This window comes from Rattus rattus, chromosome 2 (assembly GCF_011064425.1).
Source record: "Rattus rattus isolate New Zealand chromosome 2, Rrattus_CSIRO_v1, whole genome shotgun sequence".
In the NCBI taxonomy this organism is placed as follows: Eukaryota; Metazoa; Chordata; class Mammalia; order Rodentia; family Muridae; genus Rattus; species Rattus rattus.
The window spans coordinates 168,572,969-168,589,223 of record NC_046155.1 but is presented as its reverse complement, the minus strand read 5'-3'; the positions used below and the strand labels follow the sequence as shown (position 1 = coordinate 168,589,223).

General features: G+C 52.7%; 1 protein-coding gene across 5 annotated transcripts in view; it reads right to left on the bottom strand.

Moving 5' to 3' along the window:
- Positions 1 to 107: 107 nt before the first annotated feature.
- The window catches only part of Sptbn4 (spectrin beta, non-erythrocytic 4), a 91,335-nt gene continuing 75,187 nt past the window's right edge, over positions 108 to 16,255 (bottom strand). For 3 of the 5 annotated variants that reach the window (XM_032894116.1, XM_032894120.1, XM_032894121.1), the window contains 14 exons: positions 15,582 to 15,860; positions 15,360 to 15,490; positions 13,985 to 14,189; positions 12,765 to 13,145; positions 11,159 to 11,403; positions 10,074 to 10,212; positions 9,890 to 9,974; positions 9,055 to 9,251; positions 7,564 to 8,183; positions 6,065 to 6,137; positions 5,226 to 5,518; positions 3,596 to 3,769; positions 3,407 to 3,449; positions 108 to 1,185 (listed from right to left, as the gene is read on the bottom strand). In XM_032894116.1, the coding sequence (XP_032750007.1) occupies positions 1,027 to 1,185; positions 3,407 to 3,449; positions 3,596 to 3,769; positions 5,226 to 5,518; positions 6,065 to 6,137; positions 7,564 to 8,183; positions 9,055 to 9,251; positions 9,890 to 9,974; positions 10,074 to 10,212; positions 11,159 to 11,403; positions 12,765 to 13,145; positions 13,985 to 14,189; positions 15,360 to 15,490; positions 15,582 to 15,860 (3,024 nt within the window). In that variant the 3' untranslated portion in view covers positions 108 to 1,026. The remainder of the gene's footprint in view (positions 1,186 to 3,406; positions 3,450 to 3,595; positions 3,770 to 5,225; positions 5,519 to 6,064; positions 6,138 to 7,563; positions 8,184 to 9,054; positions 9,252 to 9,889; positions 9,975 to 10,073; positions 10,213 to 11,158; positions 11,404 to 12,764; positions 13,146 to 13,984; positions 14,190 to 15,359; positions 15,491 to 15,581; positions 15,861 to 16,255) is intronic. The other 2 variants (XM_032894117.1, XM_032894118.1) reach the window with 2 other exon arrangements.

Below are 16,255 nucleotides of genomic sequence, written 5' to 3'. Positions count from 1 at the left end.
CTATACCAATGCTTAGGTATATGTAATGTCTAGGAGACTGTCTTCGCAGCCTCGTCCCCCACCAGCCCACCCTCCAATCCTATCTCAGATATGCGAACAAACCAGCGTAGACCATCAAAGCCAAAAGGGTTTATTATAGGTACATACAGTGTGCGCCTGCCACACCGCCCCGCACCCCAGGCCCTGACGGCGTCTCCAAGCAGCCACTGAGGTTGCCTGTAACCCTGATCTCCCGACTCCCAGGGAGGTGCTCCAGCCAGAAGCATGCAGGGGGAGGGCTTCCCCACCCCCCTCCCCTCGGGAAGTGGCATTTACAGCTGAAATCGGGGAGGGGAGAGGAAGACAGTTTTGAACTTTGACTCCCCTCCTATTAAAAGCCTTCGCGGATGCGGGGCGGGGGAAAGGAGAGGGAGGTCTAGGTTTTTGCAAAAATAAACTAAGTCAAGAATTAACCGCATGGCTCTGAGATGGCGGAGTACAGGGGCTAAGGGCCCCTTTCCTCCCTCTTCCCAGACAGATCAAGGCAGCATTGGAAGTGAGGTAAAGGCAGGGAGGGAGTGTGTCCCCTCCCCACCCCCTAGCACCCTGGATGGTCCAGGGGACCTCACCAGCGCCCCCATTGTCCATCCTTAGGGCGGAGAGGAGGCCAACAAATCCCCACCTCCTAGATCCCGCGCCACTCCAGTTCTTGGGGCAGGATCTGACGATTAGGCAGGGGGCTTGGCTCAACTGGCTCCCTGCCCGTCCCCATCAAGCTCAGTTATTGCATAAAAAGAATGGAGCCCCAGCACCTGGGGTGGGGTTGACGAGCAGGAAGGGACCGAGATATGGCTAATAGGGACAGCAATCCCCTACCACCACTTCTTGGAGTGCAGAAGTCCCTTCTATTTCAGGCCCACCGTGGCACATCCGCAGCCATATTCCTGCCCTTGCGGATGAGAAGGTGTCTTTGTGTCCACAGTGCAGAGAGGAGGGGCAAGGAGACTTGTCAGACTCCAAGGGGGGGAGGGGGAAGGGTACCTGGGATCACTTCCGGCGCCCGCTGGCCCTACGCTCCCCGCCCTCACGCTTGGGGTTGCCCTCATCTGTGGATGATGTGGTAGGTAGTGTCTGGCCCCATCGGGCGATCTCGGCGTGTTCTGCCACGGAGTTAGCCACAGCCTCCAGCCAGCCGTTCATCTCCTCCTGGCGGAAGAAGCAGGACAAGTCCGTATTTGGAAGTGAATCTCAACCACACCGCCCTCCCTAGCTTCACCTTCCTCTGTCATCGGTATGATCCTGACAGTTAGGATAAAAGAACAGTTGTGTGCACCAGACTCTCTAAGCACTTCTGTGGATGGATTCGCTTAAACAGAACCAATAGGCTTATCTATAAAGCAGAGATTATCCCCACCCCAAAGGCAGAGATAAACAAAGCCAATGAAGTACTGAGCCAGAGCTTGCCGAGTCCTGGCACCAAGTCCCGTGCTAATTAGTCTCCGCATACCGACTTACTTCATTTTTACAAAACCCTGAGATGAGTTGGACCAGCAAGAGGGCCCAGTGAATTAAGGCATGTTGGAGCCTAATGAACAATGAGTCCCCCATTACCAGCACCCTCACTGACTCAGGAAGAGTCTTCCCCCTCCACACCCAAGGCGCAGTACACGCACCGCGACACATGCATTCATCAATGCGTGCACACAAGTAAAATGGACTACAAAGATGGATCCGTGATTAAGAGCACTGGCTGCCCTTCCGGAGAACCAGGTACCCATATGGAGGTTCACAACTATGTGTGAGTCTCGTTTCAGGGGCTACATCTTCTGGCCTTGATGGAATAACCAGGCAGCCATGCAGTACAAATGTATGCATGCAGGCAAACACACATATAAAACACACATAAAAAATAATAAATCTTTTTAAAAACATTTTTTCAAAGGAGCCGGGTATGGTGGTGTCTGCCTTTAATCCCAGCGCTTGGGAGGCAGGGGCAGGCAGATCTCTGAGTTTGACGCTAGCTTGGTCTACAGAGAATTTCCAGGACAGCCAGGGCTACACAGAGTCTCAAAAATAACAACAGGGCCGGAGAGATGGCTCAGTGGTTTAGAGCACCGACTGCTCTTCCAAAGGTTCTGAGTTCAATTCCCAGCAACCACATGGTGGCTCACAACCATCTGTAATGGGATCTGATGCCCTCTTCTGGTGTTTGAAGATGGTGACAGTGTACTTATACATGAAATAAATAAACTAAACAGACAAGTTAAAAAATAACGACGACAACAACAAAAAGCAAAAACAAAACAACGAACTCAACAATTCTTTGTGCGGTGGATGAGACTGTATGTTGGGGCATGTATCATGCACACGTATGGAGGCCAGAAGAGGACCCATATGTCTTGCTGTATCTATGACTCCCAGCCTAATTTCCTCCAGACAGGGTCTCCCAGTGAACCTGGAGCTGGGCTCACCAACAAATGCCTGTGAACCTCCAGTCTTTGTTTACCCCTACAACTAAGGGATTATGTAAGTCCATGGGCAGCCATGCCTGTCTTTTTTTTAATTAAAATAAATTTTTTAATATGGATGCTGGAATCCAAATCATTTCAGGCTTGAACAACACCTCTCTTCATCACTGAACCGTTTCTCTAGCTCCAAGAAGAAAATATTTGTTGTACATCACATCCATTCTCTTTAGCCCAAAACCGTGACTTGCCCACTACCCATGCCCCAGCACACTCAGGATAAAATCCTCCCCTGAACAGCCCCTAATATCGAGAATTTGACTGCAAGGGACCGTTCTGGGACCATTTACCTCACTTCAGCTGTCCCCCTGCAATTGTCTGTCTTAAGCCTTTGCAATTCTGTCCTCTGGGTTATGTCTATGAGGATCACATACCTCCCTTTTTTAAGACAGGGTAGCCCAGGGTGGCCTCAAATTCAGTATACACCCCAGGATTGCCTCTAGACCCTCTTGCCTCTACCTCCCATGAGCTAAGATTACAGAAGGTAATCATACTCTCTCAACCTTGATCACTCCTTTTTAAATTTACACCCATCCTCTTTCTGGCCTTCTGACTGGCCATGGCAAAGAAGATAGACCTAGTTATCATGGCTAGCAAGCACCTGCCCTGGATACCCCCACCCGCACCCCCATGACCCCTGACTCATTAAGCTCCTTGGGGCTCTCGCTGCTTTCCTGTCACAACCCTGATAGGCCTGGCTTCCTCGGTTCTTCTCCCCCCACCCCCCGGAGCTGGGGACCGAAACCAGGGCCTTGCGCTTCCTAGGCAAGCGCTCTACCACTGAGCTAAATCCCCAACCCCTCCATGGTTCTTTCTATAGCCCCATTACTTTGATTCAGGAACCACCCAAGAAGCTAAGCCACTTAGAGATCAACCTGTGGGGTGGAAGGACCAGATCTTACCTCATCTTTAGCCTGGAGCAAGAACTCGCTGCCATCCTGGGTTCTGCAGGAGACACAGGACTTCAGGTACCTTGAGCGACCCAACCCCTCTCCCCCACCACCCGTCGTCTTTCAAGGGAACCAAGAGTCCACACAGAGGAAATGGAGCAATGCTGGGACCCCTCCCTTCCTCCCAGGGGAGGGACTCACTGGAGCTTGAAGACATGCTTCTTTTTCTTGTAGTCACTAGCCACCTCGCTGGTGGCTTTGTGCAGGCTGAGCAGTGGCTCCCCGCCATGCGTGCCCCCTGATGCTGGGCCTTTGGAGTCCTTGTAGAAGCCCAGCTCCCCCTTGCTGAGCACACAGTACAGGTTCACCCACGACCTGGGGTGACGACATGGTGATTAAGGCGGAATTACAGAACTCTGCTTGGGAATGCTACCTCATTACCATCAGAGTCTATGCTGGGTCTTGCTACTCTGGACCTTCCTACCTCTGGTCCTTTGTCCTGGCTACTTAGCCACATGCCAGGCTGTTCTTCTATAAGGCAGTTCCTGTTCTGGGAGATGTGGCCAGGCTCCCAAGAATCAAGAGTTTGCCCAGGCTAGACCTTCCTTACCCTTCCTTACCTCATCCCACATTGGCTTCCCAAAAGCAAGAGACAAGCTTCGAGGCCAGGGATAGAGCTTAGCAGGAGGTAGAGCCCTGTCCAGAATTCACTAGTGAGGAGTGGGAAGTATGTCTCCATAGTAAAGCTAAGACCACGGGCTTGATCCCCAGTCCTGATTCCTCACAGGCCCTCGCTTCATTCATTGGTCTCATTTTCCCACACATTACCTTCCATCACCCTTGCTTCATTCATTGTTTCTCATTTCCCCACCATTCACCAAGTCCCTTCCAGGATGATTTACTGCTCTATAGTTTGGAATAAGAAGATCTGGTCTCCCAGCCAAAGCCCCAATCTTGGAAGAAGTCTCAGATGGGAAAATAACATACAAAAGTTGTCCCCTATTCATTGCCGCCTTGTTATGGGGGGAGGGGGGCAAGAAGAAACACTATGATCCCCACCAGCCAAGTCTGAACCTGTCATGTTCATGTCTTGGGCCTTGGCTCTACCTGTCCCCGCATCTCAGTTGGGAAAAAATATATTAGAAAAGGACAAGATGGACTCACTCCAAAAGTAAACACAGGCCGGTACACACGTGGTGGGTAGGCCTGTGGAGAAGGCTCAGCAAACAAGGCACTTGCAGCCAAGCCTGACAACCGAAGTCTGATCCCAGGTTAACCCACAGAGCAGAAGAGAACCGATTCCCACCAGTTGTCCTCTGACCTTCACACACAACTTTCACCCCAACATAAATAAATATAGACAGTTTAAGAAAAAGCTCCTTGTCTGGATAACTGAGGTAAGTTCCAGCAATCCACTAGGTCCTCAGTTTGGGCTCTGTTCCTTTTCAGACCCCCACTGAAAATGTAATGGCTGGAGGTTGCCTGGTGCGGGGGATCCACCTCGATCACTGATTGGATGCAATCTTGAGGTTCCAAGTCACATCCCATTGGAATCATCTAGAGTAGACCCTACTTCCAGTTTGCTGCTTTGCCACCTGGGGTGGCTGCTGAGACTGAATCCCAATTTATTAAGGTTGGGGTACTTCTGTCATGCTCCCGTCTCAGCTCCAGACACTTCGGTATTGGACACTCAAAACCCTGGCCACGCATCTCCACTTCACGGATTGGAGGCTTTGAACTTGAGTCCCGCCCCTCCTCCGGCCCAGCTACTCATTCATTAAATACCCAGAGCAGGCGCCCAAGCCATCCAAAGCCCCGCCCACGCGCTCACCGGTTGGACGACTTGCGGTTAGCGTCGAGCTCGCGCTTGCGCAGCAGGAAGCCCTCGTGCTGCACTGTGTGAGTGGGCGGAGGTGGAGGCGCGGGGGCGGAGCCTCCCTGAGCAGGGGCGGAGCGCGAGCGCCGGCTTCCCCCGCCCTCACCACCCTCTCGAGGCCGTGGCCTCCGGCGGGGCTTGGGCCGGTCCCGTGCCCGCGGCCGATCGGGCCGAGGTGTCCGCTCGGGCGGCTCAAGCCCGTTGGGCAGGCGACCAGGGGGAAGCTCGCGAGGCTGAGGCAGCGACGGCTGTGTGAATGAAGGGAGGGGGGAGAGGGGTACTGTGCATGATGACTAGGGGAGCATCCTGTTTCAGGGAGTCTGAGGGCCTTGGGGTACCGTCCGTCTCTAGGGTCACCTATCTTAGAGAGTAACATGGGAGGACCCTTAGGGATGAGAGAACCCTATAGGTTTTGATAACGGGTCATTCGAATTTAGGCTTTGGAATTCTGGAAATTGGAAGGTTAGGAACAGGGTCTAAGGAGGTGAAAGGTGCATCGAATTTCTATATGAAGAATCTTGTGTGACTAATAAGAAAATGGGCACCCCACAAGCCTGGAGAAATATGGAGTCTAAAATAGATGGGGGAAGGGGGTTAGAGTTCACTATGTGTGCGTGGGTGGAGAGAGAGAGAAATAAGACTCCTGGGTCTGAGGCTCCACCTTTCTAAGGCAGAGTATGGGGCCTCTGTTGACCGCAAGGTCCAGGAGGAAGGATGGGCCTGGGTAATGGCTGCCTCTGAGATCCTGGCCACTAAGAGGGCTTCTATGCCCACCCATCCCAAGTCCAACTCACCACCGCAGCAGGGAGGCCTGGGCCTGCCTCTTTCTCCTGAAGCTGCTCCACGATGTCAGCCAGGGTGGCCTTCCTGGAGAAGTGGAGACAAAAGACCCGAGTGGGATCCTGGGCCTTTTGCTACTGCTTTGTCTTGGCTGGACAGAGGAGCCTCCCAACCAGGCCCCTGCCGCTCTCACACATCTGTGTGCCTTGGATACTGTGGGAGTTCCTGACTCAGCTTCTCAATGTATAACCCAATCCCTCCCTTCTTCGAGATTTTTTAAAAATCTGTTTCACCTTTTAAAATATTTTTAATTTTTTAGGGTCATCCGTGTGTATGAATGTTTGCCCCCCATGTTTGTATGTGCACTGCATGTGGCCCTAGTGCCCTCAGAGGCCAGAGAAAGGCATTGGAGTCCCCTGAAGCTGCACTTCTAAGAGGTTGTGAGGCAGTCAGTGTGGGTGCTGGGAACCAAAGGTAGGTCCTCTGAAGAGCAGTAAGTGCTCTTAACCACTATCTCTTCTTTACACACATATAAAGTAAAAAATAATAAATCTTTTTTTAAAAAAGTTTTCAAAGGGGCTGGAGAGATGGCTCAGTGGTTAAGAGCACCCGACTACTCTTCCCGAGGTCCTGAGTTCAATTCCCAGCAACCACATGGTGGCTCACAACCGTCTGTAAAGAGATCCGATGCCTTCTTCTGGTGTGTCTGAAGACAGCTACAGTGTACTTATATATAATACATGAATAAATCTTAAAAAAAAAAAAGTTTTCAAAGGAGCCGGGTATGGTGGTGCCTGCCTTTAATCCCAATGCTTGGGAGGCAGAGGCAGCTAAATACATACATACATACATACATACATACATACATAGCTTTTCAAGACACTGTTTCTCTGTGTAGCCCTAGCCATCCTGGAACTCACTCTGTAGACCAGGCTGGCCTCAAACTCACAGATTCACCTGCTTCTGCCTCCTGAGTGCTGGGATTAAAAGCGTGAGTCACCACTGATATATGTGTGTGTGTGTGTGTGTATAAATATGCATATGTATACACACGTACATAAGAGTCAGGGTTTCATGCAGCCCAGCTTGCCCCCTGGCCTCCCGCTTCTCTTGCCTCTACCTTCCAAATGATGGGAGCCCAGGGCACCACACCAGGCCAGCATAGCTTGTTCGCTTTAGAGTCAGACTCTCAAAGGTAGCCCTGGTGCTCAGAATGTATTGCAGGTGGCCTGGGATCCAGTCCTTCACTCCTCAGTGCTGGGGCCACACTTACATCACCAGGCCCTTTGAGTTTTAAGCAGAGCAAGCTGGTGGCCTCAGGCTTTTAAACATCCTGTTGTCTTTCTCCATACAGCCCCCTGAGCCCCCAAGTTCCCTGGGCTTCCCCTCCCAGCCCTAAATATTTCGAGTCTTCACTGCCTGATGCTAAGGCTGTTTCCCTCATTGATCCTGGCCCTCTGGCCTCTGCCTCCGCTTTCCCCTTCTCTAACATCTTGGCCACAGAGGTCCTTACCCTTTGACCAGCTCTCCTCTGGTGGGAGTCTCCTGCTCGCTAGACTCCTGTCGTTCTATCCGCCGCTCCCGCCGCTCCCTCCGCCTCTCCATCTGCTCATAGCGACCCAGAGTAAGGCTGTGAGGCCCCTCGTGGTCCGCGGACTCCTGGCGCTCAGGCCGCCGCCTCCGCGCTGCCTCCTCGGGTTGATCCGTGGATTCCTGGCGTTCTGATCTTCGTCTCCGTGGCAGCTCCTCCGCACGATCCGCTAACTCCTGGCGCTCGGGCCGGGGCCGGACCTGCTCCGTCACCGCCGGAGTTCCAGGGGTGTCCGTCGTGTCCAACGCTGCGGCTGTTGGGGCCGCGGGTTCTACCTTCCCCGAGGTCTCCGGCAGCCGGTCAATGCGCGGCTGGAGACGCTCGGGCTTGAGCTCTTGGCGCACATAACCAACCCGGGTCCGCACCTCCGCTGACAGCGTGTCCGAGGCCCTGCGGGCCAAAGGCTCCAGGCCCCTGTCATAGCCCCCTGGACGCAGCAAGGGTGCTGCCTTGGCCGCCAGCTCTGTGGGGTCCCCAAAGAACTTGCGCCCCAGCAATGGGGTGGGTGGCTGCTTACTCTGTTCTGCCTTGAGTTTCTCGATCTGGGGGTAGAAAGGTCAGGTCAGGTCAGTCTGGGGAATGAGGCGGAGTGAGGGAACGGTTAGCGAAGGTGCTGGGCGTTCCCCCTTCTGCTCGACTTAGTTCCACTTGGAAACAGGATTTTTAGCCACTGCTCATTCTTAGCAAAGACCTTAATTCCTATTCTTTCCACAAACACCCGTTGATTTTTGTAGAGGTGTAGGGATCTCGTTCTCTGTCTTTGCTTCTGTCTGTTTCTGTCCCTCCCCTCCCCTCCCCTCCCCTCCGGTCCAGCTCCCGTCCAGCTCCCGTCCTCTCTTTTCTTTGGTCTTTGTTTTGTGGAGGTCTGTGATGGGGAGCTACATAGGAGACAGGGTTTCACGTAGCCCAGACTGGCTCCAAACTCGATATTACTGAGAGTGACTTTGAACTAACTTCTGATCCTCCTGCCTCCACCACCCAAACTGCTGGGAGAACTGATGTGTGCCACCACATCTGACAACTAAACTTCTCTGGGTGCTTCTCTGATCCCCACCGGCATGGCGTCTTCCTAAGAGTCTCCCTCAACAGGGCCTGTCATTCACATTACTCTTCAAGCTTCCTATTGGACTCCTCAAGACCAGACCTCTGTTTTGCAAAAGGGGCTTCTGGAAACCCAGACTTCACCCCGACCCCACCCCATCCCCCATCTCATCTCCCCAGCCGCACCCTTTTTCATCAAAAATCTTGGCCCCCTCTGGGCTGTGAACTCTCAATTACAGGTCTTTTCTGCCTTTCACTTGGAGCCCAGTAAGGATCTATGCCTATTTCTGCCCAAAGCTCTGGGCACTCAGAGCTGCTGTGTCAGTGAAATATAGTAGGACGGTGGGTAGGAAGCAGGATCTGGGGTCTGACCGTGGTCAAGCGCCGCAGAGAGCTGAACCTCTCCTCCCACGCCGCAGCCGCTTTTCGGAAGGCCTCGTGTCGCCGGATAAGCTGCTCCACCTCATCCACACTGCTGCCCAGCTCCCGGCTCTGCAGGAGCGGCTCCTGAGCTGTCAGCCAGGCATCAGCCACCACGGCCTCCTGAGCAAACTGGTGTACCTCCAGCACTGGGGGCAGGCACACGAGATGAGGCACTAGGAGAGCCTCAGATCTTTCCCTAGAGCGAGGGCTATGGTTCTCTAGCCTCCCATACCCTTGGGCTACTCCCAGTCCAGCCTTAAGAGTATTGGAGACTAGGCTGTTTTAAAATATACATTGAATTTATTGTGTGTATGATGATGCTTATATGGGATCTAGGTCTCCCCTTTCACCAAGGAGGTGACAAGAACCAAACTCTGGTCATCAGGCTCGGCACCAAGTGACTTTACTTGCTGAGCAATCCCTCAGGATTGTAGGAACAGGGGCTGTCTTGTCTCTTTGAAACAGGGTGTCATGGGGCAATAGGAAGGCGCCACCACATTCAGTTTTATGAGGTTCTAGATGGAGCCCAGGGCTTCATGCATGTAAGCAAGCACTCTATCAGCTGGGCCACACACACACACACACACACACACACACACACACACACACACACACAGTCTCTGGGGATATTTCTAAAGATACCCCCCAGTGATCTGCCCTCCGGATTGGTTCTGAAGACCCAAGGTTGTGTGCAAAGCATGCTCATGTCACTTGTGACCCTCTGCCCTTGGCTGGACATTCTGAAATATGCTTCTTGGGTCCCCTGATCTAGGCCCTTACTCACTCTGCTGCAGCCACTCCCAGTGCCGGTCCCATTTCTCCGACACCTCCTCCTTCCGGCTTCCCAGCTTGTCCAGCTGTGCCTGGATCTGGGGATGTGTGGGTCGTTGGTGAGCAAGGAACCGGGGTATACAAAAGGTAGGAGCAGAGAAGGACCCCTCCCGACCACCCCCATGTTTCTCCCCCACCTCATCAGCCATGGCACTTTTGTTGAGTAATAGAGAACGCCCCAGCTCCTGGCAGGCTGTCAGCTCAGGCACACGAGCCTCCAATTCTGTCTTCAGGCCCTGGTGGTAGTTCATAAGCACCTCCACGGATGATACATCCCTGTAGTGGGCAGGCGACAGGGGACAGGGACCTAAGCTGCATGCAGCACTGTCAGCCTGACCCTTAGACGCAGCTCCCGCTGAGCACAGATCCTTGACACTGGTGTTCTACAGCGTTTCAGGACGGCAACCTTGACTGGCCAAGTTCTGAGGGGCCAGGGTCTTCCTAAATTCAGTGCCATACTTTTGCTTCAGCACATCTAGGATTTCAAGTCTTCCTTCCTTCCTTCCTTCCTTCCTTCCTTCCTTCCTTCCTTCCTCCCTTCCTTCCCTCCTTCCTTCCTTCCTTTCCTTCCTTCTCTCTTCTTCCAACAGGGTCTCCTGTGGCACACGCAGGCCTGGAACATGCTATGTAGCTAAAGATGACCCTGAGCCCCTGGTATTCCTGCTTTCGTCTTACCCCGCCAAGGGTGGAGATGACAGTTGTGCACCTCTGCGTCTAGTTTTTAAAAACTTGAAAAAAAATGTTGTGTTTTTAATATTTTATGTGAGGTCTCATGTAGCGCAACTGTCCTCAAACTCTTTATGTAGTGAAGGGTGACACTGATCTCTCTCCCTCTACCCTCTCAGTGTTGGGATGGCAATCGTGCGCCACCAGACCTGGCTTTTATTCCACACCGGGGATTCGACACAGGGCCTCCTGCATGCCAAGCAAACACTACCAGCTGAGCTACAGCCTCGGATCTTTTGTTTGCGGTAGGCAGGGTCTTGCTAAGTTACCTCACACTTGCACCGAACTCTTTCTCCTGCCTCAGCTTCCTGAGTGTCTGGGTTGAGAGGCCTGTGCCACCAGGCCGAGCTCAGGTCTGGCTTCTGCTGGACCCAGAACTATTGTGCGGGACACTAAGTATGCATCCACAACAGTACGTGGCAGGGGAGCTGTCGGGCCACTCAGGTTTCCTGTCGCGAAGGGGTTGTTGGGGGTCCGGAAGTGGGTTAAGGAGCACCTGGGTTTGTCAGCTGCCCCGATCTGGCCCGCGATGCCGTCCATCCAGGAGAGCAAGTCTCGGGCCTGGCTGTGGAAGCGCAGGGCGTCAGCCGTGGAGCTGACGTGCAGACGAGCATCCTCACAGGCTGCCAGCAGCTCCTTCCAGCCCTGCAACACCTCCTGCTCACGGCTGGCGATGGCCTCTGCGTGCTCGCCCGCGTACACAGTCCGCAACTGGGCCGCCCCTTCCTGCAGCTGCCGCACCTGAGGGACAAGCCAGGTCATGCACCGGTCCTGCGCTGGCACAGGCTCCGCCCTCTTATTCATCTTACTTGACTCAGCCTCCACCATCACCTCTTTCCCATCTCAGTGGTCTAGGGTCATTTTTTTTTTTTTCCGGAGCTGGGGACCGAACCCAGGGCCTTGCGCTTGCTAGGCAAGCGCTCTACCACTGAGCTAAATCCCCAACCATTCTTTTCTCCTTCCCCTGCTCCTATAACTCAGGCTCCTCCCTTTACCCCGCCCCTTTGGCCCAGCGTCTCCTCTCTTCCCCTCCACAATCCAGATCCCTCTCTTTGGACTTTTCCCCACCGGTGTGGTCAAGGCTCCGCCTCCTTTCTTCCCCAAGACTCCTAAGACTCGCAGACTTCTGAAAGACTCATTACCACCCTTAGGCCTTGCTGCCTGGTCCTTTCCGGACTTACCAGTGCTCTGGCTTTTCTTCTGAGAACTCTATCTGCCAGGTCCATCTACTGATTCACCTTTCCCTTCTCTCAGAGCCCTCCCATATTCCCAGGAGCCCTCTTTCCACCCTGATGTCCATTTGATGAATTTTTTTTTCTATTCCGTTTATATCACGACTACTAGTTTCCTACCAGTTTCCAAATAAGTATTCAAAAAAAAAATTTTTTTTGAGACAAGGTCTCACTGTGTACTCAAGGTTAACCTCAAACTCCAGATCTTCCTGGGATTACAGGAAGTACGAAGTTACATCTGGTAGGCCATCGGAAAAAACTTGTTTTTGACACAAGGTCACACTCTGTAGCTCAGGCTGGCCTTGAACTCTTGACAAGCCTCCTGTCTCAGCCTCCCAAGTGCTAAGGTTTCAGGCATAAGCTACCTTGCCCAGCTTAGATCGTTTCTGATAGAGGCAGGCCAGCCTGGTCTACATAACATGTCTCAAAACAACCAGAATTTCACAATGAGATTTTAGAAAAAAACAAAAGCAAAACAAAAAACAAACAAACAAAAAACTGTAAGGACTGGAGAGATGGCTCAGTGGTTAAGAGCACTGACTGCTCTTCCAGAGGTCCTGAGTTCAAATCCCAGCAACCACATGGTGGCTCACAACTATCTTTAATGGGATCAGATGCCCTCTTCTGGTGTGTCTGAAGACAGCGACAGTGTACTCATATATAAAATAAATAAATCATTTTTAAACTTTTTAAAATAATAAGTTTCAGCATCCCCACCCCATCTCGACTGGATTTCTTGGCACGGCACAACCAGTCCGCTTTTACTGTGCCGTTTCCTCTTGTCCCCAAGCTGCTCTCTGTCCACTGCCTGCCTGCCGACTCCAAGGCAGTTGTTTGCTCAGTGGTCTGCCCTCCCACTCACCACCCCACCTGCGACACGAGGAGCTGTAGGTCGTGCTCAAAGGCTCGCAGGGTCCGCTGCATGGAGCTCGCGCTGGGTCTGGGCTCAGGTGGTGCCGTCAGGCGGGGCAGCCTCCTCCGCTTCTCCTCGATCTGCCCTTGAAGCTCTCGGGCATCGCTGAAGAACTTATGCAGCTCCCGAGAGGCAGCAAGCAGCTGGGCCCGAGTGCCCATGAGCTCCAGCAGTTCAGCCCAGGCCTCGTTCAGCCCGTCCTTCCACTCAGCCATGGTGGCCGCTGCTGTGTGGCCACACTCAATCAGCTCGTCCACCATCTGGTTGACTGCTGCCAGCCGCTCCCGCCCTGCGGTTCCTGTCTCACTGGCAAACTCTGAGAATTTCTCCTGTAGCACCTGGGATCGGGGCATGAGATGGGGGGGGGGAGAAAGTGGGTGACAGTGCCCCTCCAACCTGTTACAATGTGACAGGTACAAATGGTAATAAGAATCATCCCTATAATAAAATAATATCTAATAGTTCTTGGCCATTTTGTGGCAATAATATAATGTTAAAAATATGATATATAGTATTAATAACTAACACCATGCTAGGCATCAAGTGTACCATGCCTGGGTTTGTGTGTGTGTGTGTGTGTGTGTGTGTGTGTGTGTGTGTGTGTGTGTGTGTGTGTGTGTGTGAGACAGGGTCTTAGATTGCCAAGGCTGCCCAAAACCTACTATGCAGCCAAAGATAACTGAAACTCCACCTGCTCTCACCTTCTCAGGTGCCACAAGTGCTTTAGAATATATGAATACATGGGGTTCAAGGCATGAGGTGGGATAATTAGAAAGGAAGCTCGGAGACCTACATACACAGTAGCTGCTAGTACTGTTGGTATGTGGGGGTTTGAACAATCATGGCCCCTTTAGGATTATATGTTTGAATACTTGGTCTCCAGTTGGTGGAACTGTTTGGGAAGGATTAGGAGGTGTGGCCTGATTGGAGAAGGTGTGTCACTGTGGACAGACTTTGAGGTTTCAAAAGACTTGGATCACTCCCTGAGTGCCTCTCTCTGCCTTTTGGATCAAAATGTGAACTCTTAGCTGTTCCTGCCACCCTATCCATCATGGACTCCAACCCTCTGAAACTCTAAGTCCAACTAAACATTTTCTTTCATTAATCGTCTTGGTCCCAGTGTTTTGCCATCACAACAGAAAAGTAACTAAGGCATGGCATTTGTAAGAATCCTCACCGACACATGTTCAAAGTCCTGGCCCAGCTCTGGTGAGCCAGCTACCACCTCCTTCTCGGCTATCCAGTGTTCCAGCTCGTCCACCTGGCGGCTGAGCTGGTATAGCCAGTACTGCTGTTCCAGGCTCACCCTGCGCTCTTCACCCAGCTCCTTGAGCGCCACATAGAGGCGATCCACCTGGGACTGTCGACGGCTGATCTGCTCACTGATGGTGGAGATAGGGGAATAAGAGAGAGCCCTCTGAGACTTCTGGGAGCACCTGTAACCTCCCCCTCCTAAGACAGGACTGTTTCCTCCTGAATCTTTGCCAGGGTCCTATCTCTTAAGATTCCCCTTGGTGGGGCTGTTTTTTTAAAGTCTCACACAGAGCCAGCCTGGAGCTCACTGCTATAGCAACAATGTGATACTAAAAATAATATAGTAACACAGTGCTGATAACTAACATTGTACTAAGCTAAGCGCCCAATCCACCATTAATGAATATATATATATAATTTATTATATATATTATATATAATTATATATATAATTTGCCCCAGGTTGGCCTCCATTTCTCTGTGTAGACAAGGATAACTGGAACTTCTGGTCCCTCAGGGCTGCTTCCACAACTGGATACACTCATCCCCATCCAGCTGTACCCGCATCTCTTTTTTTTTTTTTTTAATTAATTTTTTTTTTGGTTCTTTTTTTCGAGCTGGGGACCGAACCCAGGGCCTTGCGCTTCCCTAGGCAAGCGCTCTACCACTGAGCTAAATCCCCAACCCCCTGCCCCCTGCCCCCCCACCGCATCTCTTAATGGCTTTGTTAATTCATCCTTTGGCCTCTTGCTGTTGCCCAATGATTGTGGGCAGGGTTCCTAACTGCCTCCCTCATGGTTCAACCAAAAGGTCCACCTTCAGCTTTAACCTCTAGGCTTCTGGACTTAGGTCTTGATCTGTAGTCCTTTCCCACTCCCGAGCCAAGCCTCCTAGATTCCGTGAGGTTACATGATCCAGATGTGCCTGGAAGGCTCAGCCCCACCCACAATCTGATCTCAGCACTCCAGGTTTTTCAGTCCTCCCAAACTCTCTCTCTCTCTCTCTCTCTCTCTCTCTCTCTCTCTCTCTCTCTCTCTCTCTGTGTGTGTGTGTGTGTCTGTCTGTCTGTCTCTCAAACAAGCTCTTGCTATGTAACCCTTTCTGGGCTGGAACTCTATTAACCACACTGGCCTCAATTTGCAGCAATCCCCTTGCCTCAGCCTCCTGAGTGCTGGGAATAAATGAATGTTCCATCAAGCCTAGGTCTAGTACTCCTACCTCAATCCTAGCCATAGATGGACCCTTCCCTCCGAAATGGCCTTGTCCCTGCCCTGTTTGGTCCCGTCCCACCCTCCCACCTGTCCGGGTGTCCCATTTCCAGTAGCGCCCGGCACTGGCGCGACAGCTGGGCAATGCTTTCTTCATAGTTCTCCACTCCCTGCTCCAGTTGCAGATGCTTCTTGAGCAGCTGCAGAGTGCTTTGTTCATCCTGGGGGCACAAGGCACCTGTGATGAGTTTGCAGAGGACGGGCCCCTGTCTCCGGCGTCCCAGAACCCCCGAACCCCTGTTCCGGGCGCACCTTGCCCTTGTCCTCACTCATCATGAGCAGCTCCTGCTCGCCCAGCCATGCCTCCACCTCAGCCACGTCAAAGTAGTACTGTTCCACCTGGAAGGCGGCGTCCAGCGTCTGCTGCCGCCGTTCGGCCGCTTCCCGCAGTCCGGTCCAAGCGCTCTGCAGCTGCTCCTGGCCGCGGCGCACCGCCTCAGCCTCTGGGCTGCGCAACGAGGCCAGCACGCCCGCGCGCTCCAGCACCTCCTCCAAGCGCGGCCCGTGAGCCTGGATCTCCCGCCTCAGGCCCTGCGGATGAGGCATCGGGTGGAGAGGAGATCAGAGACTCTACCCAATCCTCTCTGCGGCTGGCTGGGCCGCTGAACTAAAAAGGACACTCTCAGATCTCCTGCCACTGGCGGTGTAGCACTCACTCATATCCCAGTGTTGGAAGTGGGAAACCCGGCCCTGACAAACGAAGTGCAATCAATGAGAAAACTGGAGGCTGGCTCTAAAGACTGTACTGTCAAGTTTGGAGATGTTAGACGGGGCCCTTTCGGAGGGCTGCTGGGAGATGCTGTCTTCCTGGACTTACAGCATCTGTCCTATATAAGTCCTGCACATGATCCGGGTACTGAAAGTGCGGCAGGGTGGGGGAGAGGCTCAGGCACCACACCCCAGCTGAGGATCTATTGGCAGTTTAT